At 39.7% G+C, this 27,766-nt stretch overlaps 1 protein-coding gene across 13 annotated transcripts in view; it reads left to right on the forward strand.

Moving 5' to 3' along the window:
* The window catches only part of st3gal5 (ST3 beta-galactoside alpha-2,3-sialyltransferase 5), a 61,431-nt gene extending 50,403 nt beyond the window's left edge, over positions 1–11,028 (forward strand). For 11 of the 13 annotated variants that reach the window (XM_052010210.1, XM_052010207.1, XM_052010211.1 and 8 more), the window contains one exon: positions 7,162–11,028. In XM_052010210.1, coding sequence (XP_051866170.1) covers positions 7,162–7,416 — 255 coding nt within the window. In that variant the 3' untranslated portion in view covers positions 7,417–11,028. Of the gene's footprint in view, positions 1–5,409; positions 5,553–7,161 lie in introns of those variants that run through there. The other 2 variants (XM_052010217.1, XM_052010216.1) reach the window with 2 other exon arrangements.
* The last annotated feature ends 16,738 nt before the right edge of the window (positions 11,029–27,766 follow it).

Genomic DNA, 27,766 nt, shown 5'->3' on the forward strand with positions numbered 1-27,766 from the left:
GGCAGATAGATGAAACAGTGCTAAACAGTGTAAATTATGGGCACATAATTTACATTGCTCAGCATTGTGAAATATAAGAACAGTGGGATTTGAGGATATATGTGCACAATTCACTGAAATTGGTGGGGCAGGTTGAGGAGCTGGTTTGAAGAAATATATGGGACTCTGGGCTTAATAAATAGAGGCATAGAGCACAAGAGCAAGGAAGTCATAATAAGCCTTTTGTAAAACATTGATTTGGCTACAACTGGAGTATTTATGTCCAATTCTAGACGCCTCACTTGAGGAAAGCCGTGAAGGTTTTAGAAAGGCATCTGTGATACTTATGATGCCCTCTCTGCAGCTTTTGCTTTCCTGGATCATTTTCATTATGGGCATCCAATCCAATCTCCATGCTGCACCAGGATGGCTTGAGGATCCTTAGCTTCTTCCTTGAACAACCAATTTCATCTCACCACTACGCTTTGCTGGGCTGAACTCATTCTCACATTGAACTGTTTCTCATTTAACTCTGCTAGCTTTCGGTATATCATAGCTAAGGAAACCTGCATGCATATCTGTGCCTTATGTGGAATGGTCCTTTCAACCCCAGCCCTGGTCCTTTCCCTTGCCTTTTTTTCTAGTATATTAATGACTGAATTTTGAAATTAAAAGTTTTATTGCCTTTGCAGCCAATTTCCACCACCCTCTCGTTTTCATTTATTCATCTCTAACTCTTTGCTTCCTTTACTTGGTTTCTCTATTTCCATCTCAGAAAATAGGTTAGTGACTAATATCCATTAAAAGCCCACAAACTCCCATGGATATTCTGACAAAATCTCTTCTCATCTGTAAGGACTCCATTCCATTCTCCCATTACCCCGTTTCTCCAGCTCTAGCATCTGCTCTGATGTTGACATTTCTCTTCATCAGTGATTCTGAGTTATCTTCCCCTTTCCTATGCCATCATGACCCCTGCACCGTAAGTAACAGATCTCTCAACCCTTTGCTCCATTTCCTGCATTTCTGATCTCATCTCTCCTCCTCCCACTCAGAGCAAGGATAGAGTTCATCTTTGCCTTCACCTTCCCCTTCACTAGCCTCTATGTTCAATTACCTTCCATAGTTTCCATCAGCATTAATGAGATGTCATCACCAGACGTATATGCTCCTGCTTTAACTTTTTGGGATTCCAAATGGAATCCTGATTCTTCCGCAACTCCCTAGTTCACTTTTCCATCTCCACTGACACCCATTTCCATTCTTACAGCACCTTCAGGAAATATAACTTACCTTTTTATCTTTTCCGTTCCCACCATCCATGGTCCCAAACAATCCTTCCAGGTGAAGTAGTAATTCACTTGTATTTATTCTAGTTTAGTATCTTACAATTGCTGCTGCTTTTCTCTACATTGAAGATTGGATGGTTGCTTTGCAGAACACCACCATTCAGTCCCAAGTTGATTGCGAGTTTCTTGGTGGCTGTCATTTTAATTCCCCATCCAACTCCCATTCTGACATGTCTTTGATCTCTTGCACTATTCCAGTGAAGTTCAGTCTAAACCTAAGAAATAATATCTCACCTTTCATTGAAGACTTTACAGCCCATAAGAGCTCAACATTAAATTCAACAGACTAGCCCTTCCAATTTAGAGTCATAGAGCAATTCAGAATGGATACAGGCCCTTCGGCCCAATGAGTCTTTACCGACCATGGTGTCCACCCATCTAGTCCCAATTTCCTGCATTCGACCCATATCCATCGAAGCCCCACCCCTGCATGTACTTATCTAAGTGCTGCTTAAATGATACTATTGTACCTGCCTCAACTACTTCCTCTGACAGTTTGTTCCATATACCCACCCCCTCCACGTGAAAAAAATTGTCCCTTGAGTCCCTTCTAAATCTTCAATCTAAATCTGTCCCCTAGTTTTGGACTGCCCTACCCTGGGGAAAAGACTGCTACCATCCAGCTTACCTAGGCTCCTCATGATGTTATAAACCTCCATAAGATCACCTCTTTCTCCTGCACCTCAAGGAGTAAAGACCTACCCTGACCAAACCTCTCCCTTCAACTCAGGCCCTTCAGTCCTAGCAACATCCTCAAATCTTTTCTGCACTCTTTCCAGTTTAACCATGCCTTTCCTTAACAGGGTGACCAAAACTGTACACAGTATTCCAAGTGAGGCCTCACCAGTGACTTGTACAACTGCAACATAATGTCCCAACTCCTATACTCAGTGCTCTGACTGATGAAGGCCAGCATGGTAAATGCCTTTTGCACCACCCTGTCTACTTTCCTGGTCACTTTCAAGGAACTATGCACTTGTACTCCTGGGTCTCCCTGTTCCGTTACACTCCCTAGTGCCCTACCATTCATAGTATAAGTCATACGCTGGTTTGACTTTTCAAAATGCATCACCTCACACTTGTCTGTATTGAGATCCATTAGCCAATTATGAATCCACCTAATTAGTTCTCCTTGGATTCTGTGGGACCTAACCTTCCAGACCAGCCTACCATGTAGGACCTTGTGAAAGGTCTTGCTAAAGTCCAAATAGACAACATCCATTGGCCTACCCTCATCTACCTTTTTGGTTACCTCTTCACAAAAATTTTAAAAGGTTCGTCAAGCACAACTTTCCACACACAAAGCCATGCTGATTCCCCCTGATTAGATCCTGCCTATCTAAATGCTGGGAGATCTTGTACCTCAGAATTCCCTCCAGTAACTTCCCCACCATTGATGTCAGGCTGACCGCCCTGTAGTTCCCTGGCTTGTCCTTGCTACCATTCTTAAACAACAGAACAGCATTAACCACCTTCCCAGTCTTTGGGAACTTCACCAGTGGCTAACGATGAAGCAAATATCTCAGCAAGGGCCTCCACAATTTCTTCTCTAGCCTCCCACAAAGTCCTAGGATGCACTCAGTTAGGCCCTGGGGATTTATCCACCTTAATGCGCTGTAAGGCTGCAAGTACCACCCCCTGGTAATACGAATGTCCTCCAAAGACCTCCACTAGTTTTCCTTATCTATTGATCAACCATGATTTTCTCCTCAGTTAAAACCCAGGAGAAATATTCGTTAAAAATCCCACCCATCTCCTGTGGCTCAAGACAGGTGGGCCTACTGATCTCTAAGGGGACTTACTATCACCCTAGCTACCCTTTTATTCTTAATATAGCTATAGAATCTCTGGGGGTTTTTCTTAACCTTACCTGCCAGATCCATCTCATACCCTCTCCTTGCCCTCCTGATTTCCTCCTTGTGTATTAATCTTTTTATAGTCATCAAGGGATTTGTTCATCCCCGACCTCCTAAACCCAATGACCAGAGCCTGCCTCTCTCATCAGCCAAGGTTCCCTAAACTTGTCAAATTTACCCTTCACCCTAACAGAAACATGCTGGTCTTGGACTCCTGATGTCACACTCTTAAAAGCCTCCCACTTGCCATTCATTCCTTTCCTTTCAAACAGGCTCACCCAATTGACCTGTTAGATCCTGCCTAATTCCCCCAAAATCAGCCCTGCTTCAGTTTAGGACCCTAACCTGTGGACATATCCTATCCTTTTCCATCACTATCATAAAACTAATAGAATTATGATCACTAGAGCCAAAATGCTCTCTGACTGCCACTTCGGTTACCTGCCCTGCCTCATTCCCTAAGAGAGGGTCCAGTATTGCACCCTCCCGAGTAGGGCCCTCTGTATATTGACTTGGGAAACTTTCCGGGACACATTACACAAATTCCACCCCATCCAGCCCCCTTAACACTCTGGGTAGTTCAGTTAATATGGAGAAATTTAAAAACTCCCACTGATACAACCTGATTATTCTTACAACTATCAGCAATTTATCTACACATCTGCATCTCAAGTTCCTGCTGATTAGTGGGGGGTCTATAATACAGCCCCACTAGAGTGACCCTCCCCTTCTAGTTTCTAAGTTCTACCCATATGGCCTCACTGGATGATCCCCAAAGGATGTTATCTCTCAGCACTGCTGTTATGTCCTCCCTTATCAAAAAGGTAACATCCCCTCCTCGCTTACCTGTACCTCTGTCATGCCTGTAGCATCTGTATCCTGGAATATTGAGCTGCCAGTCCTGTCATTCTCTCAGCCATGTTTCTTTTATGGCTATAACATCCCAGTCTCAGAGCCAATCCACACTGAGTTCATCCACCTTACCTGTTAAACCTTGTGCATTGAAATAAATGCAGTTTAATTGGGTATTCCTTTCCCTGCTTTTACTGTGCCCCTAGCTATCCTGACAACTAAACTTAAACTTGCACTTGCTGGCTACTACTTTATCCCTTGACTTGCTGCTGCTCAGAGTCCCACCCCCTGCCAAACTAGTTTATACCCTCCTGTGTAGCACTAGCAAATTTCCCTGCAAGAATATTGGTCCTTCTCTGGTTCAAGTGCAACCTGTCTCTCTCGTACAGGTCACTTCTACCCCAGAAGAAATCCCAATGGTTCAAGAACCTGAATCCCTGCACCATCTGGCCTTCTTTCTATTTCTGACCTTGCTAACAAGTGGCACCAGGAGTAATCCGGAGATCACCACACTCGAGTTTCTGCTTTTTAACTTCTTACCTAACTCCCTATACTAATTCTGCAGAACCTCATCCCTTGTTCTTTGTTGTTTGTACCAACATGTCTAGGTTGTTCGCCCTCCCGCTCAAGAATTTTCTGCACCCGCTCAGAAGCATCCTTGACCTTGGCACCTGGGAGGCAACACACCATCCTAGCATCTGTTCTGCAACCACAGAATATCCTGTCTGTTCCTTTCACTATTGAGTCTCCTATCACTCTCACCCTGTCTGACTGCACCCTTTCCCTCTGAGCCTCAGAGCCAGAACTTGCTCCAGAATTGGTGAGTTATGGTGCTGCAGAGCATAATGCTGGGGTTGCTTGATGGATCAGGCAGTGTTTGTAGAGAGGGGACAGGGCTGACGTGTCCAGTCAGTGAAGTTTCATTGTGGAGGAGTTGCTGATCTGGGATGTCAGCTCTGTTTCCCTTTCTGTGGAAGCTGTGTGGGCTGGATAAATGATTCCAGCATTTTCTGTTTTTGTTTCATATTTCCAGCATCTACTGTGTTCTGTATCTTGCAGCTTCAGCATTTTTTTTGGTTCCTCTCTCCATTTTACATCTTCTGCAAACACTTTAGCTGCCATTAGGAAGACTTCAACATCCTGTCAGTTGATACCAGCATGTATCATCCATTTTCTCTTGGTTTCCACCCTGGCACAGACATGCCCTTTGTTCTCTCTACTCCTTTTTCTCTGTAACTTAAAACATGCCAGCTTTCTAGTTTTTCCCAATTCTAATGTGAGATTATTAACCAGAAACTCCCTTATTCTAATTTTCTCTTCACAGGTGTTGACTGATTTCCTGAATATTTGCAGCATTTGTCTTTTTATTTCAGATTTACAGCATTTTTTCATGCTTTTTGAAGCTTTAGGGAGGTTGTAAAAGAGATTTACTAAAATGATTTGATGGATGATGGACTTTGGTTATGCATATGGACTGGAGAAGCTGGTGGTGTTTTCCTCAACAGGAAGTCACAAGGTGATCTGATGGAGTTATAGATAGGGTAGATAGAGAGAAACAGTTCCTATTAGCGGAAGGGTTACAAACCCGAGGACATAGAATGGAGGTGATTAGCAAAAAGGTCCAAATTCGACATGAGGAAAAAATTTTTTGATGCTAGTGGATAATATTAGGAATGTGCCTCCTGTTGGAAGAAGATTCAATTGGTGCTTTTAAAGTGAGCTGGAAGTAAAGAGTTTTGAGGGAGAGAAGAGTGTAAGACTTGATGGATCACCTCCTATTCTGTGAACTGGGGAACTTTTTCTTTTATTATCTACTAATACTGTCATAAATGTCTGAAATACAAAAACGGATTGCATTTAGTGCTACATCAGTCATAAAGTAATTTGTGTATGAAAGGAGTTGTACAAATGTCTTTTATAGGCAGGGAAATCGATGTTTATCTTTTTAAACAACTCTGCAGAGATTTGTTATACATGATTTTTCTTCCATGGAAATTTATGCCCAGAAATTGGACCCAATTGTACATGTATTTCTGCCCAAATTGTGTATATTAGATTGTACCAAGATAATCTCTGGGTCATTTAGCAATGATAAGTAAATTTACCTGGGTTGATCCATGATTCTCAGTATCAGATGCACATTTAATGACATCATTCAATGCTCAACACCAACTCTGCACTTGTCGAGAGAAATCAAATGTGAAGAGTGTAACCCATGACTTAGTTATATAAAGATACCGCATGGAATCAGGCCCTTTGGCCCACTGAGTCCATGCTGAGAATGAAGCATCCATTTTTTCACTAATCTTGTTCTAACCCATTTTATTTTCCCCACATTCCCATCATCCCCCATGCCCCTTCACCCCACTCTCATCTAGGTTCTATCACTTTTTTCTCTTAGGGAGCAATGAGTCTTGATTTTTCAATTCAATTGGGATGAGGTCATCTGCAAGACCAGTATTTATTGCTCAAACCTAATTGCCCTTGAACATATTTTTTCAGATGCTGTGAAGCATGTCTGATCTGGATTCACTTATTGGCCAAGCCAGATAAGGCAAATTTCTTTTCTTAAACGATACAAGTCAACCAGAGTTTTTAAGCCAATCCATGGGTCTCCGCCACCATTATTAGTATTATCTCTTTTTAATTCCAGATTATTTACTTAACTGAATTTCAGTTCCTCAGTTCTGACATGCTTTGAATTGATAGGCCAAGTCTCCAGATTACTGGTCCACTAATTTAATCACTGCATTGTGGCTTCTGGCAAGCAGAGTGAACTTTAATAAGCAGAAAGTGAAAGGATTATATGTGCAAGATTTCTGTTGAGTAGCTTTAAAGTATATTTTTTTATTTGGCTATGAACCTTTTCGTGCTTTTATTCCCTCTCCAAGAAGATTGCTCATCTGGAAACATTGACATGCATTTTCAAATTGGCTATTCAGTTTAATATACGACGTGATCTTTCCCTGTAGTTCTGTTTTGTTTCTTATACTTGTGTTCCGAGTTGAAGCAACAGTGATCTCAGATTTTTAATCAATGTCTGAATGTTACACTACACCTGTGTTTTGTTTGAATAAAAAGTGTATCATTAGTAACATGAATATTGTCTGTGTTTGTATTTTTAGAATATTCCTACATTGGGAGTCAGTGCTGTGGTTCTGGCTACTCATTTATGTGATGAAGTCAGCTTGGCAGGATTTGGATACAATCTAAGCCAACCACAGATGCCTTTGCACTATTATGAAAATGTCCCTATGACGGCTATGAAAGCTCAAACTATGCACAATGTGGAAAAAGAGAGGCATTTCCTCGAACACTTGATTAAAGAAGGTGTTGTGACAGATCTCAGTGGAGGAATTCACTGCAAATTTTGCATTTGAAAGAAAAAGCACAACCTTCTGAAAGTTTACACATCTTAATAAGAAAAAAATCCTCTTCCAGGAGAAGACGTTATTTGAGGCCAGTTTGCTTTGGCCTTTTCATTGCTACCATTAAGAAAATATTGCAGTCTTGCACGTTCCTAACAAGTACGTTCACAGAGTGCTTCTTTCATCATTAATCAAATGCAGGAAATATAATGTTGAAAGAAATTTTTTGAGATGCTGACTTAATTTGCATATTGAACTGAATTGGAGTCGGTAGGGTTGTGGAAGTGGATCACTGGAAGGTCTTAAACTGGAAATAGATAAAATTGTCATTATGTTTATGATAGATTGATATTGCATTATTGTGTCCCTGTTTATCATTTGTGGACTTCCATGACCCATTTTAATATCAATTAAGGTAGTAATTTGCAAATGTTATTTAAATTGCAGTAATGATGTTTGATATCTTTGCAAAACAATATCCTTACAAAACAAGATCTTTAAGATTTAAACTTAATATTGGATCTGGAGAAGGTATCTTGGTGCTTTGGAGAGTCGAGGGCAATTTAAATTCTGTTCCGCTTCATGTTGTGACTGATATTTGGAATAGCATATTCCTATTTTATTTAGGTGATGTAATCTGGCAGTTGCATCATTACCAGGTTTTAATTTTTTTTAAAACACACACCATAGTCCAGTAAGTCAGCTGGCAGATTCTTTTCATATCCAAAATTCTCACTGAGCCATTTTAGACTTTTAACTGTGGTTGTCTGATAGGCACTTTCTATTGCTTTCTAGATGGCAGCTGTAGTGGTCTAGACAAATCAAAGTTAAATTTATTTCATGCTCCTTGTATGTTGAGTTGATGCATGGAAATATTAATTTTTTCCCTTGAAGTAATTTTGTAACAAATCCTGTGGAGTAAGAGTGGTCTTCAGTGGTAGTAGAAAAAAAGCTGATAGCAAATCAGCAGTCTGTTTTGCATCCCATTTTGAGTTTGTGTAAGGAGCAGTGGATGTAAAATAGACTGCAGAATGGTTATCATCTGTTTGATACCACTATTACTGTCAATTTCATGACATGAAAGGTTTAAATGTTACCAAAGAAATCTAGTGAAAGTTGGTGGTTATTCCATGGTTAGAAAAATAAAGGATTTAAATTTAGATAACTTCTGCATCATGAGAAAAATCTTAGGCAACAAAATCTTAATTAAACACAAGTTTTTTTTAAACTGTTTTCTGCAGATAGATTACAGATAAAATCAAATACTAATCAGTGTTGTATAAGTTACACATGCACAGACACAGTCATTAATGCTAAATGCATGACTTAATGAAAGCAATTTTCTTTCACACTTTTGACTGGATGGAACATTTTTGTGATATTCCATCTTGTAGAGGATAATATTTTGGGCATTATTTATTGGCATTGATTTAAAAGAAAATCTTGTTTTCATTTTTTAATTATACTTTTGTAAATTACTTAGGATAATGAAATTCTTGTCAATTTGAGAGATTTTACCTAATACTTGAGTTCTGTATGGCAGTGAAAGGATACTCTTTCACTTGGTATTTCTCTTTTCACTTAAATTTTCAAATAAGGCCAACAAATCAAGGAAATAGTGATGCACTGTTAGTTGCATCTTAAAATTTCTGCTTTAGTGGAGATGTTATTGCTGGAACTGTTATCAATACGTGTGAAAAAACTACTGATGGTCATGAATTTTGTACCAAAATATTTTGTAATGCAGTGAATAATTGGTCATTGTAATTTGGGCAGAAACAAGTAGGGCTCATCCACTGGAAGAGCAAGTACATTTCAAGAAAAAATCATTTTATAGGCAAAGCCTGAAAAGATCATACCTTTACCACTTAGATGCCAATACAATCAAAAGCAGTGTGATCTTCCCAGTTTTACCTGGTATTCCACTGTTTCCTGTTTAAATCTTGTATATTTCACCATTTTACCTTTATTAGTTTGTAAAGTGTTACCTGGCAGTTACCCATCTTTATACCTCCATATATCATGTATCGTCCTGTGAGTGAAAACTGTTCCCAATTGTCTGCCAATACTTATAATTTAAAATGTATCATCTTAGCATGTCTCTCTGACAACTAGGTTGAAATGGAATGATCAGTGCACTTGGTTCTTGATTATTCAGATTGAAAGCTTGTATTTAATGAATAAATTTTAAATTGACCTTTTGCTTGAATTTCCGGGTGAACATCATATTACAACTTCACTGTTTATCATGTAATAGGTCATAAAATAAGTAAGTAATCAGTTCGAGGGAAGATTGTTATACTTCCACATTGGAAATGTATGCCAGCAGCTAACACTTTCAAATGCAACTCTTTATCCTTTATCTGGTCCTCATAATAGCACACACTTTCTTAACTTCAGACCACCAGTATCCTAAATCTCTTGACAAACTTGGTTATCTAATTTGCCTAGAATGTGTCTTTCAGTTGCTGAGGATGAACTGGAGTTTTTAAACCTTGCAGCATTGGATATATTTTACAAATCTCTAGCAATGAGGATACAAGATTACAGTTTTGGACAAACCATGAAAATTACTAAAAGTTCTCAATTTTTTAATCTTATTTGAATGTTGAAGATGTTGACTAATTCCTTCTGAATAGAGTGGACTGCTGACTTTTATTGCTTGATCTGCAAAGACTGTATCAATGAGCTCCCTGAAGAAGCTTGGACAACTGTTCATGAGACTCTTGGAAAAACTAACTTCTTGATATTTCCCAAATTTATTACTCTGTGGGATAGCTTTTACTCCAGGTGCAGGGCTAATTGCAGGTTCTATCACAGTGAAGGGTTTCTGGTAAATGCATCTATCGTGCTAAGATAATTTGTAAAATTGGGAAGTGATGAAAATTTAAACATGACCCAGTGATGTATTCTCAGCAGGTTTTGTATAGTAATGATTGTGACATAGGTTTTCCTCTCAACTTGCTTTTCACTAAATTATATCTGTGTTATGGGTTGCGGTAGTAAGAATTTGTTTTAGATAGCAAACTAAACTGGAATAGAGAATATTTGCATGTTCATTATGTTAAAACATCAGTTGGGAGCGTTGCATTTGATGTACATTTACTTAACAATATAAAAACTAATGTATTTGCCTTTTTAGAATTGTCATGTGATAAATTATTTTTCTAATTAGGCACCAGAGTTCATACTTCAATTCTTAGTGGATGAAATATTTGATTTCCTTTTTTTATGCTTTATAAATGGAAGCACTAGATAATTTAGGTTCAATATTTTCTCAACAGCAACAGGTAACTATCTGGATACTGGCTATTAATTGCTATAAAGTGGAAAGACTAGCAAGTTAAGAGGCAAAATGATCAGAACTTCTTAATCTATTAGTTTTGAGCCTGGAGTTGCAATTGTTAATCTGCACCTTTTTGAAATTCTCATTTGCTACTTGTTGACAGACAGAATTCCAAAAGTGCACTGATGTTTTTTAAGCAGCAGCTGGATAGAGAACAAATTTAAGATTAAATTTAAAATTGTCCTAATCTCTGTTATAATTGTAATAAGAATGTCCATTACTTCTGTTTTTACATTGTACCTTCCTAAACAAAATACCTTTTTAATAAAGAAAAACAAAACAAACAACCAGGTAAAGATGTGTACAAATATTAAAAGTGTTTGGATTCACAAATAGTTTGTGAATATAACTATTCAGACTGGCTTCAAGCCTTTTGATAAAATGCTACTCGGCAACTACCTATAGACTATAACCCACAATAGAGTTTAAGGCATTTATTTGATACTTTAGGAGATGTGTAACAATAAGTTCTGAACTCCGAACATCTCTTTAGCTGTGCAAACAGGAGTAGAATTGTAACATTTGAGGGTTTTGTGATGTGATTTAAGAATGTACCATCAGATTCTTCTAGTTTTGTTTGTAACCTACTTTTCATTTATTTTGCCTTCTCTAGTTTGAACACAGGAATTGTTCTCAAGCCCTGATCTTTAAGTAATGCAATCAAAAAGCTCTTTATTTTTAAATTTAATTCAACAGTGCAAAGTGAATGACAGATTTTCTTATATTAATTATCTATGTATAGTTCAACACCATTGTTATGTAGGATACAAAATACATTGATCTTAACAAAATCTGTGCTTATAATGATCTTGTATGCTCTAGAGAAATTTGCATCTAAATTTAAAATGCAGTCACTATTGAATTGAAAGACGAACGTCCCTTTGTGCATAACAAGATCCCATCACGACAATTTCCAATTAGTCCATCTTGTATAGCAATATATATGTGGGGGAGAAATTGCAGGTGGTGAGGTAACAAGCTTATGGTTGGCAGTTTGAGTCACGTAGAAGATAGAACAGCACAGTACAGGCCCTTCGGTCCACCATGTTGTACTGACCTATATAAACATACCCTATGATCAATCTAACCCTTTCCTCCTACACAGCCCATAACCCTCCATTTTTCTTGCATCCATATGCCATTCTAAGAGTCTTTTAAATTTCCCAAGTGTATCAGCCTCTACCACCACCCCTGGAAGTGCATTCCAGGCACCAATCACTTTTTTAAAAAAAAAACCTACCTCTGACATCTCCCCTAAACTTTCCTCCTCTGACCGTAAACCAATGTCCTCTGGTATTGGCCACTGCTGCCCTGTGGAAAAGGTGCTGGCTGTCGACTCTATCTGTGCCCATCATAATCTTGTATACCTCTATCAAGTTGCTTCTCGTCCTGTGTCACTCCAAAGAGATGAATAAAGTTTATTTTGGAATAACAAAACCTTTCCTCATAAGACTTGTTCTCTAATCCAGGCAGCATTCCCGATAAATCTCCTCTGCACCCTTCCTAAAGCTTTCATATCCATCCTATAATGTAACCAGAACTGAACATAATACTCTAGGTGTGGTCTAACCAGAGTTTTATGGAGCTGCAACATTACCTCGCAGCCTTTGAATTCAATCCACCGACTAATGAAGGGCAGCACACCATGCACCTTCTTAACCACCCTATCAACTTGTGCAGCAACTTTGAGGGACCTATGGACTTGGACCCCAAGATCTCTCTGTTCCTGCACGCTGCCAGAAATCCCGTTGTTAACCTCGTACTCTGCCCTCAAGTTCTTTCTTCCAAAGTGTATCTCTTTACACGTTTCCAGATTGAACTCCACCTGCCACTTCTCTGCCCAACTCTGCATCCTGTCTATAACGTGTTCTAACCTACGACAACCTTCTACACTATCCACAACACCTCCAACCTTCGTGTCATCTGCAGACTTACCAACCCATTGTAAAATCGTAAAGAGCAGATCCCAGAACAACTTTGTTGAAATTAGTTCAGTTTCCTGCCAATTTCACATCAACTAACTGATGAAACACCCAAGGTATTTCATGTTCTTTCATAATATAGATTTATAATGTAAAATGAAGTGGGTAACCACAGAGTGCATTTTATTTCTTAGGCATGCTGTCAGCAGAAGCCAGTGCATTGAGTGTGTGAGCGTAACTGATAGTGCTTATAGGTTAATACCTTAGATCATTTGTAGAATAGGTTGTAAAATCATAATTTGTTTTGGGTTAATACCTCATCCATACTGTATAGATTTTGTCTTATGAGGATAGGTTGAGTGAGCAGGGACTTCTCTCTTTGGAGAAGAAGATGAGAGGTGACTTGATAGATGTGTACAAGATGATAAGAGGCATAGATTGAGTGGACAGCCATACTTTTTCCCAGGGTGACAATGGCTAAAACGAGGGGGCATAATTTTAAGGTGATTGGAAGAAGATATAAGGGGGATGTCATGGGTAAGTTTTTTTTTACACAGTGGTGGGTGTGTGGAATGCACTGCCTGCAGAGGTTGTGGAGGCAGATATATTAGGGACATTTAAGAGACTCTTAGACACATGACTGATAGATAAATGGGGAGCTATGTGGGAGGGAAGGGTTAGATACATAGATCTTAGAGCAGGATAAAGTGTCGGCACAACATTGTGGGCTGAAGGGCCTGTACTGTGCTGTAATGTTCTACGTTCTAAAACAGGAATTTAAATCTACTTCTGTAACCTTTTTATTTCCCAACTTTGTAATGTGAGGGTAGTGTTGAGAGAAGAGTTTGACTCTAACAGTAAACCTCTTTCATACAAAGTAGGTACTGCTAATTTCTGGTCTGTTTCAGGTTCTTGGCATTGCAAAACTGCAACAAGGTACTTCATGATGGATAGAATAAAAAGTGTTGAAATTTCTCCTAGCCATATTTTAAGCAGCATTATATTTGCATTAATCTTTTTGTGAAATTTTGTTCATTAATAACTTGAAATTGATAAATAATAGTGCAGAGAGGAATTTTATTTAAGTGTGGTAACTTGCTGTTTGCAAATATTGCTGAGAACAATTTCTTCTCTGAATCCATTTTAACACTGAAGGCAAAACATGGAAAAACATCCTCTTCCATTAGAGAAGTTTTTTTAAAAAAAAGTATATATATTTTATCTAAACCCTTTGTGATTGTCATCAAATTTCCTCCTGGGCTGCTTAACTCTGCAAACAGCCCAAATTCTACCGATTACCCATCCTGCTGTAATCCAGTATCCATGGAACCATTCACGTAAACTTTTCTGTGTACTTCCTCCAGCATACATGCCTTTCCTGAAATTTGGTGCTTAGAAAGAAAATTGATAATTCAGCTGGGACAAAATTAATGTTTTATACTGATTTAGGCTAACTTTCTAGCTTTAGTCTAGACCCCTCTATAAAGCCCAGGATTCCATATACTTCATTTTAACTGCATCTACATAGATTAGTGCACAAACATGGCCAAGGTTTTCTGTCTGAATCCCTTTTAAAAGCAATACAAAAGGACACAAGAAAATAGAAGCGGGTAACCACAGAGAGTAGGCCTCTGTTCAATCTGATCACTCACTATGCCCCAAGCCTCAACTCTTCTGTGCGAGTTCCACATATCCTTCCATTCCCTGATCTTTAAGGAAATTATCTACCTGCTCTTTAAATACCTCCAATGATCTGGCCTCCACAAGCCTTTGGGTAGAAAATTCCAAATAGCTGACCCCTTGTAACTATTTAGCAAGGATCATTTTTCATTGTTCCAATCAATATTCATGTCACAAGTTTGTGTTGAATGACCTCATAATAAAGTGAAGGATTGATTATTTTGTCTGCCAAAATTCAACTCAATAGAATTCCTGTATAAATGAAATCCAATTATACGTGCATACATGTTGACCCTACTGGATCCCTTTGTAGAGCATTAGAGGGACCAAGATCAAAGCTTTCTGCTGAGGTACTCATGATTGTGGGTGTCTGTCTGTCCTGCTCTTTCTGTCTCTCTCTCTCTGTAAGAGGAGATGCAACATTTCACATTAAATAACTTCATTTGGTTTTGCCCATCAGAGATATTCCCTTTGTTCTATTTATACCTCCCCCACCTCTGCTTCTGAGAACTAACTTGTTTTCTTTCTTTCCCAATTCCGATGAAGGGTACTGGACCTGAAACATTAACTGTTTCTCTTACCACTGATGTTGCCTGACTTGCTGAGTGTTTACCATGTTTTCTGTTTTTACTGTAGTGCATACCGGTTGTTTATTTGGGAGCACTCTTTTGTATGTTATGAAAGCCTCTCGCATGTCTTCTCTATTTTGTTCCCAATTTTACATCTTTTTTTTATCTCCTTATCTATTTTTACTTTTTTGTTCTTGGTCAAGGGCAAAGCAAAACATAATTATCTATGCTGATACAGTAAGTGGCATCATCAAACATGCAATGGAAATAGTAAACTGGTAGAGTGGTATTACAGGTGACAGCTGGAAAGAAATGATGTCAGAGTGACTGTGGGAGTAGATAATTAATAGATATTGGTTGCTAATATCCAGAAATGAAGAGCCAGTGACATCATATGAAGGTGAGAGTAACATGGAAAAATGACATCAAAGTTGATGAAATGTACCAGTCTGAGGCAAGCGCACTCAATTGTCATCTGAAAAATAGAATGGCACTTTTCTGTATTAAGGTTTCTGTATAAACAGTTATTATGCTCTCTCTAAAGGTAGCTCACAATGTTGAGATTAGTCAGCATAAAGATGGTTATGGTGCTGTGTAAGGTGCATTGAGTTACAGTGTTGAATGTGGAAAGATTACATTTTAAAAAAAGCAATGAAACATTTCAAGCAGTAATTGAGTACTAGCGGGTATTAAAGGACACCACTAGGATCTCGCACGGAGAAGCTGAGGTAATCCAAGGTGAAAGTTAAGAATCCATTCTCAAAGATGAAATTTGTTTTGGGAAAATATCTCAGAAGATGTGATTGTTTGAAGCTAAGTTTTTCTTTCAAAATTGGAATTGCTTTTTAGATTTAATAAATATTACTAATATTAGAGGTATATCACTTTTAGATGTTTGAGGAATGAAAAAGGAAAAATAAGTTAAGGGATGATCAGCTTCTTTTACTATGAAAGGCAAAGCTTTGTGAGAAATGTTGAAATCAATCTCTGCACCTTAATGTTTGACCTGAAAGAGTTGCTCATAAGGATTTATGCCCAGCAACAGCGAAACTAGCGAGTAAGGAGTGCAGACAATCAGACTGAAGAACTTTTGTAGACAGCAAATGTGGAAGCTGAAAGCCTGGATTCTATTTTTTCTTTTGCAAGTGAAATAAGTGTTGGGGCATGTACAGGGGATTAAATCAGATGCTGAAGTATGATCAACTTTCTAAAATTGTAATAAAAATTGATCTATTATTTTAATTATCTGTAGAAATTGTTATCACTGAATGGAGAGAGTAATACTACCTGTGTAAAATTAGATTTCCAGGACTTGGAAAGTTGACTTAGTAAGCTATTTTAAAACTCTGCTGCACCTGGTTCAAAAAGACTTAACAATAATAATAGTGGGTAAAAAGCTGGAGCTCATATCCAAGGCATCAGTGCTTTAGATTGTGGAGGAGATGAGAATTACTGCCAGCAATTCTGTGTTTTAATTGCACATGTAGTTTCCAGAAGTTAGTCCCTCTTTTACACAGTAATGATGGTGAATGCAGACAGCTGTTTTCTTGTAACTGCAGATTTTGGGCTATTTAATTACTTAGGTGTAGCATCTCACTGTTGTAAAATTCGGGATCAGAGATGGTATTTGGCAGCTGTTATGACTTTCACTTTTAAAAGTAAAACTTAGTTACAAAGGTTAGATAGTTTTATGGTTAAGTTACTCGATCAGCATCCAGAAACCTGGGTCTGGAGACAGGAATTTGAAACATACATGAGAGCTGGGAGTTCAAATTTGGAACTAAATGCTAAATTCAGTAATAATGGTATGGAGCTATTGGATCGTAAGAAAAGATTTGCTCTCATCCTTGAAGGAAGGAAATCTATCTTTACCTGCTCTGTCCTGTATGTGACTTCAGGTTGATTCAGCTTGGCAGAACTCACTGCCACAAGGAACAGATGGGACGTATATAATAGAGGTATTGTGGGCCCCATCTGCTCTCAGAGGATACTAACAAGTAATTTCAAAGAGAAGGAATGTTATCCCTAGTGCCCTGCCAACAGTTCAAAAGTGCTTCATCGGCTGTAAAGTACTTTGCAACATCCCAGAAGTGACATATAAGGTCATTGTAGTGCAAACCTTTTAAGAGGCAGGTTTTTCTTTGTTAGTCTCTTTAAGAAGAAGACAGATAAAGAGGAAAAGTCATTCAGTGCAGAAACAGGCCCCACAACCCACCACATCTATGGCAACCATTGGCATCCATCTATACTAATCCCATTTATCTGCAGTTGGTCCTTAGTCTTCTATGTCTTAGCAATTCAAGTGCAAAGGAATCACATCATATGAAGGTGATGGGTGGGGAAAGGATTGTGTAGAGCCTAAAAGTTGGCATTGACCAGTTTAAAAACAGAAGACATGGATTTCAAAAGCACCTTTCATGGCCTCAAACCGTTCCAAAGCACTTTTAAAGGAATGAAATACTTCAGCATAGTCAATGCTGTAATGTATGAAAAGTAATGATTTGTGATGCTGATTGAAGGATACACTTTGGATAGGTCATTGGAGATAATGAGAAACATTTAAAAAAAATAGGAGCAGAGGTAGGCCGTTTAGCCCTTTCATACTACTTCACCATTGCTCTGAATAGCACATTCCTGCTCTCTCCCTATGTCCTGTTCTGTATGTGACTTCTATCTTTAGTATCTAGAAATTGAAATCTGTCCATCTTAAATGTTTTCAGCAACTTGGCCTCCACAGCCCTTTGTGTAGAGAATTCCACAGGTTCACTCCATCCACTCTGGATGGAGGAATTTCTCCTCATCTCAATCTTAAATATCATGGCCTGTATTCTGAGATTATCACTCTTGGTTCTAGATTCCCTGCTTCCAACCTGCCTTGCCCTATAAGAATTTTGCATATTTCAATGAGATCTTCTTTCATTTTCCTAAACTTCAGAGAATACAGGCCTAACTGACCCAATCTCTCCTCGTATGTCAGTTCCACACCCCCAGGAATCAGTCTGGTGAACCTTTGTTGCACTTCCTCTATGGCAAATATATCCTACCTTCGGAGACACAAGAGACTGCAGATGCTGGAGTCTGTAACAACAAAATGCTGGGTCAGGCAGCATCTGTGGAGGCAAATGGGCAATCGATGTTTCAGATCCAGATGAAGGGTCTTGATCTGAAACATCAACTGTCCAATTTCGTCCACATGCTGCCTGATCCTGCTGATTTCCTCCAGCATTGTTTGTATATCCTCCCTTGGGTTGGGAGATTAGAACTGCACACAATACTCCAGGTCTGGTCTCATCAAAGCCTTGTGTACTTGTAGTAAGATATCATTGCTCCTGTACTCAAAAAAAAAAGAGAAATGCCTCCGTAACTGCTTGCTGCACCTACATGTTTGCTTTTGGTGACTAGCGTACAACGATATCTTAGATCTCTTTGTACATGAATGTTTCCCAATCTATCGCCAAATAAATAACATACTGCCTTTTTGTTTTTCCTACCAAACAGCATAATTTTACATTTATCTATGTTATACTATATTTACCCAACTAAATGATGTTGAAGCCTCTTTGCATCCTCCTTATAACTCAAAATAACACTCAGTTTTGTATCAATGTCAAACTTGTAAATATTACATATGGTTCCTCATCCATTACCACTGATGTATTTTGATAATAGTTGGGGCCCAGCTCTGATCCCTGCTGTACCTGTCTGTTACCAATTACTATAAATATATGCTTGTAGGTTTTTGGCCCCTCTACTCAGTGAAATGTATCCTTCCTATTTGCCCTACTTAGGTCCCTAGTTATAATAAATATTTCAATTCATTCTCCCCTTAGCTCCTCTGTTCCAAAGAAAATGACTCTAGTTTATCCAATCTTTCCTCATAGCCACATGCTTCCAGTCCTGGTAACACCTTTGTAAAATGCTTCAAGCTCAATCACCTTTTTCCACTTAACATGGTATTTGAGAATTCTATAGGGTACTTAAACTGGTCTATTGGTTTTGCATTACTTTGCTGCCCTAATGTCCTGTACTTGGCTATTAAAGGAAAGCTTCCCCAATGACTTTTTTTTTAGAGGGATCTACTCAGGCTGGTGCAATACTGAACCTCCTCTTGAGGAATAAGGCAGGGTAAGTAACTGAGGTGGCAGTCAGGGAGAACTTTGGCCCTAGTGACCATAATTCTATTAGTTTTAAGATAGTGATGGAAAAGGATAGGACATGTCCACAAGTTAGGGTCCTAAACTGGAGCAGGGCTAATTTTGAGGGAATTAGACAAGATCTAGTAGAGGTTAATAGGATGAGCCTGTTTGAAGTGAATGGTAAGTGTATGATATCAAGAATTCAGGGGCAGCATGTTCCCGTTAGGGTGAAGGGTAAACCTAGCAGGTTTAGGGAACTTGGCTGATGAGAGATATTGAGGCTCTGGTCAAGAAAAAGAAGGAAGCATACGTTGGGTTTAGGAGGTCGAGGATGAGTGAATCCCTTGATGACTATGAAAAGATTAAGAATACACTTGAGGGAAATCAGAAGGGCAAAGAGAGGGTATGAGATGGATCAGGTGGGTGAGATTAAGGAGAATCCCAGGAGATTCCATAGTTATAGAAAGAGTAAAAGGGTGGCTAGGGAGAGAGTAGGTTCCCTTAAAGATCAGCAGGGCCACCTGTGTCTCAAGCCACAGGAGATGAGAGAGATTTTTAATGAATGTTTCTCCTTTGTGTTTACTGAGGAGAAAATCATGGTTGCTCAAGAGATAAGGGAAACAGGTGGAGATGTGTTGGAGAACATTCATATTACTAGGGAGGAGGTATTTACAGCCTTACAGTGCATTAAGGTAGATAAATCCCCAGGGCTCGACCGAGTACATCCTCAGACTTTGTGGGAGGCTAGAGAAGAAATTGTGGAGGCCCTTGCTGAGATATTTGCTTCATCGTTAGCCACTGGTGAAGTTCCCAAAGACTGGAAGGTGGTTAATGTTGTTCTGTTGTTTAAGAATGGTAGCAAGGACAAGCCAGGGAACTACAGGCCTGTCAGCCTGACTCAGTAGTGGGGAAGTTGCTGGAGGGAATTCTGAGGCACAGGATCTACCAACATTTGGATAGATAGAGTCTGATTAGGAGTCAGCATGGCTTCATGCGTGGGAAGTCTTGTTTAGCGAATCTTTTAGAGTTTTTTTGAAGAAGTAACCAAAAAGGTAGATGAGGGTAGGGCAGCGGATGTTGTCTATTTGGACTTTAGCAAGGCCTTCGACAAGGTCCCACATGGCAGGCTGGTCTGGAAGGTTAGGTCCCATGGAATCCAGGGAGAGCTAGTTAGGCGGATTCAAAATTGGTTTGGAGGTAGGAAGCAGAGGTTGGTGGTTGAATGTTGTTTCTCGGAATTAAGGCCAGTGACTAGTGTTGTGCAGCAGGGGTCAGTGTTGGGACCCTTGTTATTCGTAATTTATATGTGTGACTTGGATGTGAATGCACAAGGCTTGATCAGTTTTGGTTATCTGATTATAGGAAAGACATGGTTAAACTGGAAAGAGTACAGAAAAGATTTATAAGGAATTTGCCAGGACTAGAGGGCCCGAGTTATAGGGAGAGGTCTTTATTCCTTGGAATGTAAGAAAATGAGCGGTGACCTTATAGAAATGATTAAAATGATGAGAGGCATAGATAAGGTGGATGGTAACAGTCTTTTCCCCAGGTGAGAGAGGAAAGATTTAAATAGGACTTGAGGGGCAACTTTTTCACGCAGAGGGTGGTGAGTATATGGAATGAGCTGCCAGAGGAAGTGGTTGAGGCAGGTAAAATAGTGTCATTTAGGAAGTACATGGAAGGGGGGGTCTGGAGGGATATGTGCCAAAAGCAGGAAATTAGGACTAGCTAGGTGGACAACGTGGTCGGCATGCACTCATTGGGCTGAAGGGCCTGTATACTTGCTGTATGACACTCTGACTTTAATAAACATTCTTGATACCTTTAATGACCTGTAGATGTACTAGGAATTAGCTGGCATGTACTGCAGGGATCAGAGCTGGGCCCCAAATTATTCACAAAATATATCAATGGGATGGATGAAGAACCAAATACAATATTGATAAGGTCTGTTTGTTCCTCCAAACTACTCAATACCTTTCCACTTATTGTACATTCCCTTGCCTTATTACTCCTCCCCACATGCATTTCCTTCAGCGCTTCAGCAGATTAAATTCTGTTTGCCACTTTTCTCACCAACTGACCAGATTTTCATAATCTTTCTACAGACTCAGCTTTTCTCCTTTCTGTCAACCACACAGCCGATTATTGTATTATCTATAAGCTGCTTTATCATCATGTCTACATTTAAGTACAATGGAATCTCACTGTTGACAGCCTTCCAGTCACAGAAATACCTGTCAACCATTACCCTTTGTTTCTAGCCACTGAACCAATATTGGATCCAATTTGTTAATCTTTCTTTGATCCCATTGGCTTTTACTTTTTGATCATCTTACCATGTGGAACCTTTGTCAAGAGCCAACAAATGTATGCCAGTAGACACTGGTTAATCAGATTCTTTCTAAATGAAAATTTTACACTGCCTCTTAGAATTTATTCCTGAACATGCACACCTTCAACATTAAACTAGCTGGTCTGTAATTACTTGATGGTCCTCCAATCCTCTGGCATCCTCCTGTAGCCAAGGAGGGCTGAAAATCTGTAGCCAGACCCTATTGCTAAATCACTTCCCAGTCAACCAAATCTAGCTTTACACCAATTTAGAACTTTTATTCCTATTTTACTTTTTCCCATAACAATGCTATATTTAACTGAATCATGATCACTACACAAAAATGTTCTCCAATACCCCTTTCACCAGCTCAGCTTTATTCTTTATAATTAAGTACAGAATTGACCCATATCTCTACCTCCCCATTCTTACCTTGCTGGGCTTGTTACAAACCGGCTAAAATTGGTCCTCCTGAATGCGATTTAGAAATTCTATGTCCTCTGCAGTGACGTATCCCTATTAATATTAGGTTAATTAAAAAACCTGCATAAGTACTACCTAGTGTATTGTCAAAAACTAGCCTACAAATTTGCTTCAGATTGTCTGGAGACTTCAATGGGACTTGAGCTCACAGCCATCTGACCTAGCCAGTGGGCAGCAGTTGGGTTGAAATGCCTTCCTCTTTCTAACTACTTTTGATGAAATGAACAAGAACCTAGAAGAGTACAGCACAGCAAAAGGCCCTTTGGCCCACATATCTGTGCTGACTGTGGTGCCAATATAAACTAAACCCAGCTGCCTGCATGTTGGTAATTGGTTTATTATTGTCATATGTACTGAGATATAGTGAAGAGCTTTTGGTTGAATGCCATCCAGATAGATCATTCCAAACATAAGTACATTGAGGTAGTACAAAAGGAAAAACAATAACAGAATGCAGAATATAGTGTTAGTTACAGACAAAATGCAGTGCAGGTAAACAAATAAGGTGCAAGGCCATGACAAGATAGACTGAGAGATCAAGAGTTCATCTTTATCATACAAGAAGTTTGCTGTTATAAGAGTCTTATAACAGCAGGATAGAAGCTGTCCTTGAGCCTGGTGGTATGTGTTCTCAAGCTTTTGTATTTTCTTCCCCATGGAAGAGGGGAGAAGAGAGAATGCCGAGGGTAGGAGGGGTCTGATTATGCTGGTTCAATGAAGGGGAAGCTTGTTTTCGTGATAAACTTGTCTGTGTTCATAACTCTGCAATTTCTTGCAGTCTTGGGCAGGGCAGTGATGCTCTATATCCATCCTTTCACTGCATGTCGCATGCCTGTTTAAATGCCTCTTGAATGTTGCTATCGTATCTGCTTTCACCTACCTCCCCTGGCAGTGTGTTCCAAGCACCTACCACTGTGTTTAAAAAAAACTTGCCTCACAAATCTCCTTTAAACTTTCCTCTTCTTGCATTAGACCTAAGCCCTCAAGTATTTGACATTTCCACCCTGGAAAAAAGACTATGCATGACTTCCCAACTTTTATAGTCAATATAGTATGCTGTATTCCTTCTTTACCATCCTATCTGCTTGTGTTGCCACTTTCATGGAGCTATGGACTTGCACTCGAGCCATCAATGCTCCAAAGGGTCCTGCTATTTACTGTATACTTTCATCCTATATTTGACCTCCCAAAGTGCAACTTCACACTGGCTCAGATTAAACTTCATCTGCCATTTCTCCACCCACATTTCCAACTGATCTACATCCTGCTGTTTCCTTTGATAACCTTCTTCTGTATCCATAATTCTGCCGGGTTTTCTGTCATCTGCAAACTTACTAATCGGTTCACCCTCATTTTGTCCAAATCATTGATAAATACCACAAACAACAGAAGTCCCAACACTGATCACACATCTAGTCAGAATAACATCCCTGCACTATTACCCTCTGTCTTCTATGACCAAGCCAATTTTGAATCCAATCTACCAAGTCTCTGCGGATCCCATGTGCTTTGATCTTCTGGATTGGCTCACAATGTGGGACATCATCCAATGCTTTAGTAAAGTCCTTGTAGACAACATCCACTACCCTAACCTCATGGATCATAAAGTTACAAGACTTGTAAGCACCACTGCAATCCACTGAACACAGAATGATCGTATCACAGGAAGAAGGCCATACTGGTTCCATCTCAGAGCAATCCAACTAATCCTATACTGAAGGAGTCTGCAAACATGCCGTCTTCCCACAGGCCTGCGTACTTTCCTTTCAGATACTTATCCATCTCCCCTTTGAACAGGATAATTGAATGTGCCTCCGCTAATACACCCGGCAGTACATTCCAGACACTAATCATTGGCTGAGAAGAGAATTTTTAAAATGATATTTATGGTTTCTTTGCCTGTTACGTTCACTCTGTCTCCTGGTGACCCTTCGCCAGTGGGCGTGCAAATGCACCATCCATCTGCTCAGTGTGCCCTTGACCTCTGCAGCCAACATTGTGGAATTGGGCTTCTTTTGGAAGTCCTTCCAAGTGTTGAGACTGCATTTCACTGGAGAGCAGCTTTTTAAGGTCGCCAAGCTTTCCTTTTTTATCAACTGTCACATGTACTTGATTATATCGTTGAAGAATTTGGTCATGTGAAATCCATTGAAGTTTTGTTTTGAACTGCTGCCTTGGGGACAGCTGCTACCGTCATAACTGTGGTAGTCCCAGGAAAGGGAAGAAGTGCAACGTTCTCAGAGCCACACGAAAAGAAAAACAAGCGCGCTAAGAGGAGGAAGCCTGTGGATTTGGCATCCCGCTGTCTCTCAGTTCTTAAGTCAAGCAGGCGAGCTCTAAACCAAATCACAACGTAGCAAGGCGAAAATCTTATCTCCGTGGCACACTGGTTGCACATGGCGGGAGCCTGCTGCTTTGAAGGACAGTTGCATGATTTTGACACTGCTCCTTGATCCTGATGCTGAAATTAAATTAACGTTTTAAAAACTTTTTTAAATTAAAAAATACAGGATACAAAACATTTTTTATTAGCAAAGGCACGTTTGCTAATAAAAAAAAGTACCTTATACACCCGTTATCCAATGATGTATGCGAATTTTCTGAATCGTGAAGTATCATTGCGTTCGTACTTTGCAGGATAAAATATCGCACTGTTGCAGTTTTTAATAATCGATCACACGAAGAATTTATTATCGTGCCGATTTCGATAAAAACCTACTTAGCACTTTAAATGCCCGTCCCGTCAGTTCCATCCAGCCGTCTTTTCCAACCGAGCTCTGGGTATTTTGAAAACGTTCATTGTCCACCTTTCACTCACCCCCCGCCCCCTTCTCTTTCTCTTTGCTGGTGAAGTTATTCAGGAAGCAGCGGATTCCCAAGTCGCTCCACCACCGCCAATGAGCAATTAGTGAGGCGTCGACTTGGTGAGATCCTGGGACAACCGGCTGACAGCTGGGCAGTATCAGCCCCCATCAATATCACTCAGGAAGGATATTGCACATTCTTTAACTGTGGACACCCAGCCAAGAATGAACTCATGATGATATTCATGCCCGTGATATCACATCAGCAGTAAAGCTGCGGTCGCAGTCCTTTTTATTTTACAATTAAACCTTTTGATGAAGTAATTAATTTCTCGGTGACTACCACAGTGCCCAATTGCAGTGTTTTTCACCCTTTCTGCTCTTTGTCTCCCCTCCTTCACCATATGAAACAGATAAAGAAAATGCTGTTTATTTTTTTAAAAAATAAAAAGGTGATGTAAATTTTGTTTTGTTCAAATTTTATTCCACGTTCTCCATCTTTACCCATCTTTATCCTGTAACTCACCCAGAGAATGGTGTGACATGTAAATAATATTTCATACCAACACATTGTTTCTTCAACATAGTAAAGCTCCAAGAAGCATCAGCAAACAAAATTTGATATTGAGCCACAGAAGCACAAACACTTTATCAAATATTTAACTTCTAAGGAGTGCTTTAGGGAGTTTTGGAAGGAATAAATCGATTTATTATTGACAAATGTACTGAGGTACAGTGAAAAACTTGTCTTGCATACTGTTCATACAGATCAATTCATTACACAGTGCATTAAGGTAGTACAAGATAAAACGATAACAGAGTGCAGAATAAAGTGTAAAAGCCACAGACGAAGTGTAGTGCAGGTAGACAATAAGGTGCAAGGTCATAAGGAGGTAGAATGTGAGGTCAAGAGTCCACCTTATTGTACAAGAGATTCGTACCATCTTATCATACTGATTGTATGAGAAGGAATACACCAGAGTTTAAGCCCTAAGCAGCTAAAGGCACTGTTATTGTTGGTAGAATAGTTAAAATCAAGATGTCCGAAAGGCCAGAAATGGAGGAGAGCAGGGAACCTGTAGGATTTAGGGCTGAAAGATACTAAAGAGGTAAGGAGGGTTGGAAACAATTGAAAAGAGATAGAATTTTAAAATCACTTTGGTGGATTCAGAATCATAGTTATACAGCACAAAAACAACCCTTTAGCCCACCAAGTCTCTGCTAAGCACCCAACACCCACCCATATTAACCCTACAATAAGGAAAATTCCTACTATTTGTCCCCAGCTAACTACCCCTGTAAAAGATAGGTAAGGCCAGGGGCTGATGTGTTAGCACCTTCGGAAGGAAAATCAAGAAGGGATGGAAAGTAATTCAAGTGTTTATCCACCAGTAGGTTAGCAAGATTTATTTTCTCTGGAGTTTAGAAGGATGAAGGGTGATCTTATTGAAATACACAAGATCCTGAGGGAGCATGATGGGATAGATGTTGAGATGTTTCCACCAGTGGGAGAATCTCAAGCGAGACATAGTGACAAGATTAGCGGGCAGTCATTTAAAACTGAAGTACGTAGGAACTTCTTTTCACAAAGGGTGGTGAATCTGTGAAATTCTCTCCCTGGAGGATTAATGGAGGCTAGGTCATTGGAGGTATTCAAAGAGAAAGTTGATAAATTTTTGAAAACTCAGGGAACTGAGGACTTCATTTGAGCTGTGATATGAATAGCAAACAGTTAGCCATTTTAACTTTTCCTAATTGCTCCTTTTAATTTCCATCCAGTTGGGTCAGGTTAAAATGATCCTTAGCTGTATAGTAGATAGAGTCTTTAGGATAGATAGAATCTTTTTCCCAGGGTGGAAATGTCAAATACTAGAGGGTGTAGCTTTAAGGTGAGAGGTGGCAAGTTTTACACGGAGATTGGTAGGTGCCTGGAATGCATTGCCGGGGTGGTAGTGGTGGAAGCAGACACAATAGTGGCACCTAAGAGGCATTTAGACAGGCAGAAGAACATGCAGATAATGGAGGGATATGGATCAGGTACAGGCAGATGGGATTAGTTTGATTTGGCATCATGGTCGGCACAAATATCGTGGGCCTGTTTATGTGCTGTATTGTTCTATGCTCTGTGTTCTAAATGGGACAATGTTTCAGGATCCTGGCTGCAAACAGTCCATCAAGCAAGTATTGCATTGTACACCAGTGTTCTTATCTCTGCTTATATCAGCCTCAGTGCTCCCAGGTGATGACACATCTTCTTTGTGTCCACTTACTTTAATTATATTGGTTTCCATTGGTTTGTTTTTAGTTTTGGTATTGGTTTATTATTGTCACGTGTACTGAGGTACAGTGAAAAACTTGCCTTGCATACTGATTGTACAGGTCAATTCATTACACAGTGCAGTTACATTGAGTTAGTACAGAGTGCATTGATGTAGTACAGGTAAAAACAGTAACAGTACAGAGTAAAGTGTCACAGCTACAGAGAAAGTGCAGTGCAATAAGGTGCAAGGTCACAACAAGGTAGATCGTGAGGTCAGAGTCCATCTCATTGTGTAAGGGAACCGTTCAATAGTCTTATCACAGTGGGGTAGAAGCTGTCCTTAAGTCTGGTGGTACATGCCCTCAGGCTCCTGTTATCTTCTACCTGATGGAAGAGGAGAGAAGAGAGAATGTCTCGGGTGGGTGGGGTCTTTGATTATGCTGGCTGCTTCACCAAGACAGCGAGAGGTAAAGACAGAGTCCAAAGAGGGGAGGCTGGTGTCTGTGATGTGCTGGGCTGTGTCCACATCTCTCTGCAGTTTCTTGTGGTCCTGGGCAGAGCAGTTGCCGTACCAAGCCGTGATGCATCCAGATAGGATGCTTTCTATGGTTCATTGATAAAAGTTGGTGAATGTCAAAGGGGACTGAACTTTTCAGTCTTGGCTGCCAGCTGATGTATAGAAGCGGAGGGGGTTTCTATTTTAACCTGTCAAATGGGAGAAAAAGCATCAACATTTGATAAGCGGAAAATGAGATATGCAGGATTAGGGACTGAGACTTTTTGAGCCAGAATATTAGTGCTCATGTGGTGGATCTGGTCACTAGGGG

The sequence above is a fragment of the Pristis pectinata genome, chromosome 2, assembly GCF_009764475.1.
Source record: "Pristis pectinata isolate sPriPec2 chromosome 2, sPriPec2.1.pri, whole genome shotgun sequence".
NCBI classification, from domain to species: domain Eukaryota; kingdom Metazoa; phylum Chordata; class Chondrichthyes; order Rhinopristiformes; family Pristidae; genus Pristis; species Pristis pectinata.